Source organism: Lontra canadensis, unplaced genomic scaffold (assembly GCF_010015895.1).
Source record: "Lontra canadensis isolate GAN:19392208 unplaced genomic scaffold, GSC_riverotter_1.0 scaffold58, whole genome shotgun sequence".
NCBI classification, from domain to species: domain Eukaryota; kingdom Metazoa; phylum Chordata; class Mammalia; order Carnivora; family Mustelidae; genus Lontra; species Lontra canadensis.
In genome coordinates this window covers 6215090-6224117 of record NW_022631052.1, presented here as the reverse complement: position 1 = coordinate 6224117, position 9028 = coordinate 6215090, and the positions used below count along the sequence as shown (strand labels likewise).

General features: G+C 51.8%; 1 protein-coding gene across 5 annotated transcripts in view; it reads left to right on the top strand.

Moving 5' to 3' along the window:
* Positions 1-166: 166 nt before the first annotated feature.
* Positions 167-9028, top strand: part of TPCN1 (two pore segment channel 1) — a 71722-nt gene continuing 62860 nt past the window's right edge. For 2 of the 5 annotated variants that reach the window (XR_004384855.1, XM_032876217.1), the window contains exons 1-2: positions 167-336; positions 3030-3266. Coding sequence is in view for 4 of the 5 variants with exons in the window: in XM_032876217.1 (XP_032732108.1) it covers positions 3155-3266 (112 nt within the window). In the remaining variant the exon portion in view is untranslated. The remainder of the gene's footprint in view (positions 337-3029; positions 3267-9028) is intronic. The other 3 variants (XM_032876219.1, XM_032876218.1, XM_032876220.1) reach the window with 3 other exon arrangements.

The window sequence follows — 9028 nt, the reverse complement described above, 5'->3', positions numbered from 1 at the left end:
CGCCCCTTCCCAAGGAGGTGGGCAGGGAGTCCGGCATCAGCCTCGAGAGAGAACTGGGGAAGGACGTGAGGCTTGGCCAATCAAGGCTCATCATGCAGCCTAGGTAGCCAATAGGTCGCGGCAAAGGAGAAATGGGGCGGGGCCGGCAGGGTTGAAGGGACGGTAGGCGGTGGATCGGAGAGCTGGCGCAGCTGCTGTGGTGGCAGCAGCTGAAGTGGCGGCGCTTGCGGTGGCTGCAACAGCTCCAGGCTCAGGGCTTTGGTGGCGGCGGCGCCCGCGGGCTGGGCTTCGCGGTGCGGACCCCGGCGCGCGGTCCGGGTTGCTGGGGCGGCGCGTGTAAGAATCCAAGGGGTGCGAGTGACGGCCTGACGGAGAGGGCAGGGGTCAAGGGTCAGAGGGCGCGGAGTGAGGGGTTGCGTTGTGCACTGGGCTGTGGGAGGCGGGCAGGGCGGTCCCAGACCTGCTGCGGGGAAGTAATCGCGGCGCTTTTCCTCCCTCCAGCCCGGGCCGGGGCGCTCTCCTGCCTCCCGGCTTCCTGGGGCGACCCCCACGCGGGGGCCGGACCAAGGCTGGGAGCACGTGGAGCTGGAGCCCGCATTCCTTGTCCCCCACCCCACCCCGCCATCTGCTCAGCTCCCCGGCTCCCTGAGGCGCCCCACCCACAGAGACTCGTGCCCGGGTCAGGCATGGCTGCTGGCCCGCTTTCCTGGGACCTGTCCCCGCGGGTGACCCGTCCCTTCTGGATCCTCCATAGAGGGAGAAGAAAAGTCCGGCAAAGGAGCCCTGGCCTAGGACTCAGGAGTCCTGCACTGGGTGACCTTGGGCAAGTCCCTTCTCCCCTCTGGGCCTCACTCTTTCCTTCTCTGCAAAATGATGGGCTTGACTTCAAACTAGGAGCCTGGTTCTGCCAGGAGGTAGAGGGAAATGGTTAAGTGGGCTTTCAGACTGAGTTCAGACTGCCCTGGTGAAATCTGGGCTCTCCTAGTTTCCTGCTTGTAAAAGGCGGATTAAGTTAACCCCTCTAAGCCCCGGTTTTCCTCATCTGTGAAGTGGGGATATTAGCTAAATAGTATTTCTCAACAGTAGCGCTGTTGACATTTGAGCCACATGTTTCTGTATTGTGGTAGATCTCGCCTGTGCCTTGTAGGATGAATGTTCAGAGGCATCCCTGCCCTCTGCCTAAGAGCACCCCCGCCCCCTAGTTATGATAATCAAAAATGTCTCTGTGTGTTGCTGGTACCCACTGGTGGGGGGAATAGTCACCCAAGTTGAGGTCCACGGAGCTAAGATACTGCATGCATTGCAAGCAAAAAGTCGTGAATGAAACAGTAAAAGGAAAAACCTCTAGCCCTTATGATAACAGTGATAAAAATTTAGAACCCTCTTCTCGATAAGATGAGAAGGTTGATTGATTCTCTCTCCTGTAAAATAAACACGGGTCTTGTTAATTGTCAAAGCGGAGTGTTGGCTACGAGGAAGTTCCTTTACATAATTCTGTTTTTGAGTATGTTTGAAAATACCTGCGGTAAAAAGTTAAACAAAACAAATAAAACACATAGCTCTTAAGACAGCCGAATGGTAGCATCTCATTTGGGATTTCCTCTTTTGTCTCTCCATTATTGGGACCGCAGAATAAAATGAATTCCCAGACCTGGGGGAAACTTAAGTCTTAACAGGAAGTTGGCTGGGCAGAGAGCAACCGGCTTAGCAAACAGAATGGGGCTCACTTTTGCTGTCTAGTTTTAAGAAGATATTGACGCACAGGAACTTAACTCTGATGATGTGTGAAAGATGCAAATTGCCAGGTTGCCATTTAGTGGGTGAGTTTGGAGGCAGACTTTATTGAGCCCAGAAGGCCTCAGCTTGAGGAAGGAACCTGCTGCTCGTTTCAAGTTCAAAGGTCTGCTATCAGATCTGCTGAGTCTTTACTTTGCATTTGGTCCTACTCAGCGGAAATGGGAATGTGTATAAATAGGAACTGTAACAGGCTGGTTCTGAGTGCTTTAAACTTGGGAGTCCAGGATGAGCACTTTTGCTGTGTGACTCTGGACGTCATTTTAAAAAATACTCTTCTTCTTCCTCCTAAAACGCCAAAACCTAGGAGAATAAGACCTATATAAGAATGAGCTGGGCACATATAGGTGATCTGGCATGCTTAACCCTACAAATCAGTGGAGTTAGGTGCTATGTAAAATACCAAGGCTGGGTCTTGGAGAAATTGTAGAGTGGTTGATGGGATAACAGATCTGGAACCAGACTGTGTCGTTCAAAGTTGGGCTTTCTAACTGTGGGTTTTTGGGCAAGTTACTTAAACCTCTCTGAGCCTAGAGTCTCCCACTTTGTAATGGGGCCTAGTAATCCTGTTTATTCTTACAAAGTTTCAGTTAGGTTTACTTAAAAATTGCTAGGAGAACCCCCAGGACGAAGTGCTCATGGAGTATGAACTACTATTATTTTAATGGTTGTATTTTTTTTTTAAATCTTTAAAATCCTCACAAAACACATAAACAAGGGCAAAGAGGGATGGAGGTAGAACATATTAGCCATAATCTCAATCTCCAGACATAATTACATGTAAATTTTCAGTATTTGTTTTTACAGAGTCTCCTCCCATACTTTTTAAAAATTTATTTATTTATTTATTTGACAGAGAGAGAGAGATCACAAGTAGGCATAGAGGCAGGCAGAGAGAGGGTGGGGAAGCAGGCTCCCCACGGAGCAGAGAGCTGGATGCAGGGCTCGATCCCAGGACCCTGGGATCACTACCTGAGCTGAAGGCAGAGGCTTTAACCCACTGAGCCACCCAGGCTCTCCTCCTCCAATATTTTAATGCTATTACTGTAATACTCTTCATTAAGATATAATTCACTTACCAAAAAGAATCCACCATTTTAAAGGGTACAATTCAGTAGTTTTTGGTACATTTGCATAGTTATGCAACCGTTGCTACTCTCTAATTCCAGAACTTTGTCGTCTATAGTGGTTGTATTTTGATAATTGTTTTTCTCTTTTTATCCCCCAACCCCTAGAAGATGCCTCTGATGGAGGAGTTTCTGAAGAGCACCTCTGGGCCAGTGGCTTTGAAAGGAAGCTCAAAGCAGAGACTGTTTAAAGCTCTGGACATCGCATCCTGAGGGCTGTCAGAGAGGAGAGCATGGCCGTGAGTTTAGATGACGACGTTCCCCTCATCTTGACCTTGGACGAGGGTGGTGGTGCCCCACTAGCTCCCTCCAACGGCCTGGGCCAAGAAGAGCTGCCTAGCAGAAGTAAGACTGTGGGGTGCGCTGGGGATGGGGCACAGCTTTTCTGTTTCAGGGGGTGAGTTGTGGGCTTGGTGGTCTGGTAGTAGATGCGTGTATGCTAATGCCTGACCCCATGTCTGACCCTTGAGTTCTGACACACACTACTGGGAGACCATGGAGTCTTAATCTTGCATCCCTAGCTTAGGGATGCTTCCAGGGACTGCATAGGCTGCCCTTCCTGGGGCTCTTGCCTCCCTCAGGGCCTTACCTCCCTTGCACTTGAAGTACCCTGGCTTTGTGGATGCTTGGTGGGGACCTCGGGCAAATCTGCTCTTTGGCTAGCTTCCCTGCCCCATTCCATGTTAAAAAAAGAAACAGATTTCAACACCAGCCTCCTCGGCCCAACCTGAAACTGTTGGCAGGAAAGCAGAGATGACTGCTTCTCCACGCTGAGCTCAGTCCCTGCATTGCCCAGGATAGGGCCGGCGGGGCGGGGGGGGCACAAGCATTGGTCGTGATGCATTGATTTGAGGGTTTGGGGTTTTGCTTTGTCTTCCTCTTAAACCAGAACCGAGCACAAAGTGAGCCCAAGAGAGGTGAGCTTTAAATTTTTTACATTTTAATTGTGTTTCTGGCAGAATGAAAGACCTTAAAAAGCTTTCTGGTCCTTGTCCCGGAGCCACTGGGTCCAGGAGAACTTAAAATAACTTTCATTTTGTGGAGGGTCCTAAGATGTCAGGGACTCACGCTTTAGGATCTTCTCACCAAATGGATGTTCCATCTGCTGGCAGTGCTCCTGAGCCAGCACAGAGGGGTACTGCTGTCCTCCAGTCCACGAGCCTGGCTCTCCTGTCTCCCTTGTCCGGAGAGAACACTGCTGAGTCGCGGGGAACTCCGTAGCCTTCCCTTGGAAGTGTTGAAGAACAGCAGTGTTCCTGGGGGTGGGAGTGCCGGTTCCCTATAAACTGGCCTCTCCTTGCTTCATCATGTTCACCTCACGTAGAGTGGTTGAGCTGGGTGGTCCAGGGAGATTGGAATAGAAATCAGATTCTTCCCTAAGCGCCATTCAGGGCCAAAAAATCAGTGGCTCTGATTTCAGGCTCACGTCTTAAATGCCCTAGAGCTGGCAGGCTAAGTATGAGGCTCTTTCCTCTCTGTTATCTTAACTAAGATCCTTTTGCAGGGTAGGCAGTATTATCCCTATTTGACAGAGGAGGAAACCATGAGTCAGAGAGGTAAAATGACATGCCCAAGGTCACACAGCCAAGCACGTGGCTGAGCATCAATTTGAACCCAGGACTGTTTGACTCCCCTCCCCCTCCTCCCTTTTTTGCTCTCCTGCTCTCCTGCTCTCCTGCTCCTCCTCCTTGTTCCATCAGGAGCCCTTAATAAATGCAAGCACTAGCCCTTAGCATTTACGTATATTAATCTTGTCACAGAACCTCAAGATAAAATTACTGTTATTGCCCATATCACAGAGGAAGGAGCAGCCTCAGAAAGGTTGGGTAACATGTCCAAGGTCACACAGCTAGTAAGCAGTAATGCCCCTCTGCCGTCCAACCCCACACCACTATGTAAAGGTGCGTTGAAGAAAGTGATGTAAATGAATGTGACCTAGCCTTAGCTGCTGCTGCTTCTTTTTTTTTTATGTTTTATGTTATGAGTTGGACGCTCAACCGACTAGGGACCCAGGTTCCCCCCCCCACCCCGCCCAGTCTCAGTTTCAAAGTAGGATAGTCCCTAGTGTGGAGGGTGGCCAGGTCCATGGCCAACAAAGGAATGGACTGCAGGGGTGGGCGGTTGACATACTAAGGGTGTGGGTCATTCTGGAGGTAGTTGGGCTCAAGATTCTAAATTGGAATCCTGGTCATTGTCTGGGTGCCTCTTTTAAGTCCTTCCACAGCACCAGAGCTGATGGCCCAGGTGTCTGGCTGTCCTGTGGATCAGAGTGGGAAGAACAACTTAGTTCTGTGTCAAGATCAGATTTTGAACCACTGATGGAGCTTGAGTGGGAATTAGGCCCAGTAGACAATAAAACCGACCTTGGATGGGCCTCTAGTGAGGCTATTCTTATCTTGAAGTTGGTAGCTTCTTTGGCTGTTAAAAACAACGAAAGGGGCATCTGTGTCTCAGTTGGTTGAGGGACTACCTTGGGCTGAGGTCATGATCCTGGAGTCCTAGGATCAAGTCCCTCATCAGGCTCCCTGGTCAGCAGGGAGTCTGCTTCTCCCTTTGACCCATCCCCTCTCATGCTCTCTCTTTCTCTCTCTCAAAAAAAAAAAAAAAAGAAAAAAAGGAAAAGAGAACAATGAAATATAAAACCGTCAAGGTCCAAAGAAACTGTGCTTTCTGCACAGTGTGTTGGTGCCTCAGTTTCCCTTCTCACCCTCTTACTAGGTCATTTGCTCAGACCTCTGGGAACTAATGGTATAATCCACCAAGGCTCGTTGGCAAAATGGTGGGGCCTGTCTGAGGACAGTTTGACCTGTGTTATTTTGTGCTTGGATTTGGCATTGACCTTCTACTCTGTGTCCCCCAACCCTGCTGTCTGAGCAGCATGTCTAAAACTGGACCCAGTACTCTCCCCAGCTTGCAGCTCCCCAGGACCTCACTGTCCCCCATGGGAAACAGGCCAAGCTCTTTAGCTGGTGTTCAAGGCCTTGCGTGTTCTGGCACCTTCTTGCCCGGGCAGTCTCATTGCCAGCCTTAGCCCCCAGTGTCATACTGCCTCCAGTTCTGCGAAACTACCGTGCCTTCTTAAACCTCTCTGCGTTACGGGTGACTCCGTCTGGAAGGTCTTTCCCAGCTTCCTGTTTAGTGTTGTTGCTTGTTTCCAGTTCCGTCTTGGGAATCCTGCTGATAATCCCATCTCTTTGAAGGCTTCACCGAACCTCCCCTTCCCGACGTGGCTAATTACTCACTGCCCTTTTCTGCTTCGGTATCTAGATGAGGCTTCCGCAGGTACAAGTCGCTGACTGTGTGGTAATGACTTGTTTAACCATCTGATTACCTCCTGTGCCCCGAGTTCCATTCATCTTCGTATCCCTCAGCTCCATGCCTACTCTATATAGGTCCTCAACAAATCATGGTGGAAATAAACCTCGTTGGGTTTCTGGAGCCTTGTAGCTGGCTCGTGCGTGTGGCTTTCAGGGTCCTGGTCAGAAGTGAGCGACATCTCCCCCTTTGTCTTCTCCTAACCAGTGCTTGGAGTCTCATAGCTCAAGGCTGATTACCCTGGAGGCTGCCCCCGTCGCCTCCAGGCTGTGGCTAACATAAACCCTTGCAGTATCAAGGAGTTGGCCGAATTCACAAAGCAGAACTGGCAGCTACGTGGGCATGAGCCACTGAGACCCAAGCCAGCTTTCTAAGAGCGTGAGCCTTGCTCGAGCTTGGGCCCCTGCCCAACCCAGCAGCTGTCACGGAGGCCTTCTGGCGGCTCTGTACCTGTGTCCTCCTTTGTGGAGGACATGGCAGCTGGAGCGACCATGACAAATAGCACAGAGTGGGGGCTTAAGCCACTGAAGTTCATTTTCTGACAGTTTTGAAAGCTGGAAGTCCAAGATCAAGGTTAGGGTTAGTTTTCTTTTCTGAGACCTCCCTGCTTTCCCTGAAGACAGCCGCCTTCCGACTGTGTCCTCACATGCTCGTCCCTTAGTCTGGGTGTCTGGGTCCTCATCCATTCTCACAAGGACACCAGTCAGATTGGATGAGGTCCCAGCCACAGGACCTCATTTTACCTTAATTACCTCTTTAAAATACAGCCACATTCCGAGGTCCTGGGGTTAGAACTTCAGCATGGGAAGTTTAGGGGGACACAGTTCAGCCTGTAACCCTCCTTGCCCTCTCCTCACATGCATGTGCGCAGGAACCTGGCCGTACTGCCTGTGACCTTTGACCCTGCGCAGGGGCGAGAGAGGGGGTTTCCGTGCTGGGGCGTTATCTCCGCAGGACACTGGAGGGTTGGGATCATTTTTTCTTTTTTCCCTTTGTGGGCAAGAATGGATTTTATCCAAGACTCAGATGTCTCTGGGCTCTAAGAGCGGCTGCCGAAATGCTAATGAGTGACTCATCGGCAGAAGTTGTCGACTTGATAAAGGAGGCAGGTAGAAGCAGAGGTATTTAAAGCCTGGAAATTAGGAATAACCTTGAAAACGGGCAGTGGAGCTGGCATTTGACAGCATGGTTTCAAAATAGCTCATGGTGTGCACTGCGTATCCGGCAGTGGTCTAGACGGCCGCTACGCCACAGCGTCTGAGCGCTGGGGGCAGTACAAAGGATTTTCCAAGGGAGTTCTGGACACACTCACCTTTTGCCTTCTCATTGCCTTTTGGCCCAACAGTTGCCTAAGATGGGCCTGCGCTCTGTGCTTTTTCTGTGTATAAAAAGGATTGGGGTCGAGGGGAGTAGCTGAGACACTTCATGTCATGGGGCTACTTTGGTGCCAGTGGTCCCTGGTTTCCAGGTGACGAGCCATGCAGGGATAATGCCTAAGGTAACAGGGGAGAGGAGCCCCCTCTTCCTCCTTCACCCTGATGCCTGATATGCCGTTGGGAGTTATCTCACTCATTCCATATCTAGCAATGTAGAGGGTGACTGCCCCCTGGTAGGGAGCCAACATGTGACATCCTGGCTCCTTTTCCAGAGTCTTCATGCAGCCAGAGCCAGTTGGCACCAGGCTCAGTCAAGGTGGGCCAGAGCCGTTGGCCTTGGGGCAGGAATAGCCAGGATGATCTGGGAAAGAGCTTGGGGCTGTCCACCCAACGACCAACCCCACAGGTGAACTCTGCATCACAGAAATCTGGGGCTGTAGTTCTTGCCCAATGTCCTTGCCAAAGAGTGAACTCTGCCCAAGGGACTCATGTAGCTTTTGTTCCTTGTGATAGCCTGGGTGGTGGACTGGTTCAGCATGCGGGCTCTAGAGTCAAGCTCCAGGGTGCCAGTCCTGGCTACACAGGGATCTTTGCCTCTGTAAGTCTCAGCCTCCTCATCTGTAGAGTGGGGTCATGCTAGCATCTCCCAGGAGGGTTGTTGGGATGTAGTGAGATCACGTGTGTGCTCTCCCCATGAGACGTGCTCAGCCAGTCATAGGTGGTGGCGTCATGGCCGGAGACTGGGCTGCTGCTTTGGAACATCATGGTACATGAGCAGGAGTCCTGAACCCAGGCCGGGATCTGAATCCTGTCTGCCTCACTCCTGGCCCACGGGTGGCCACGGGCGAGCCAGGAAGCAGCGGCAGAGGCAGTGGCAGCTGGAAACCAAACAGCAGTTAGATTTTCACAGCCTCCCAGGGAGCCTGGGCATTTGGCTCCACAGAGTCATTCCCCAGGCTTTCTTCGGGCCTCACCAAGGCAGAACGCTGGGTGTCACCAGGCCCGTGGAGGCACCCATTAAAATGAGCAAGCACGCGGCCTGCTGGGTTCCAGCCTCCTAACCCAGACTTGAAGGCTTTCGCTTCCTCAGCCCTCCACATCTTCACAGGGGATCCTGTCTGTTTCCTCAGGTCCCCCGCCACGAAATGCCATCTCTCCCCTCGGCACGCAGAAAGCCGCCACGGCGAAATGGCAGTCATGGCAGCTGGGTGCGGGCTGGAGCGCTGGCTGTGCTATTCTCTCCCCATCGCCTCACGTTTGCTCCGGAGTGCTCCGGCAGCCAGAGCAGCTGGCTTCTCAGCTTCCAAGTCAGGGAGGGAACCTGGGAGGGCTTTGATGGCTCACAGCAGTGCGTCTCTGGGGGCTCCTGATGGCCGCGTCCTCCCCGAGGCTGCCTCGAAGGGTGGCCCAGGGGGG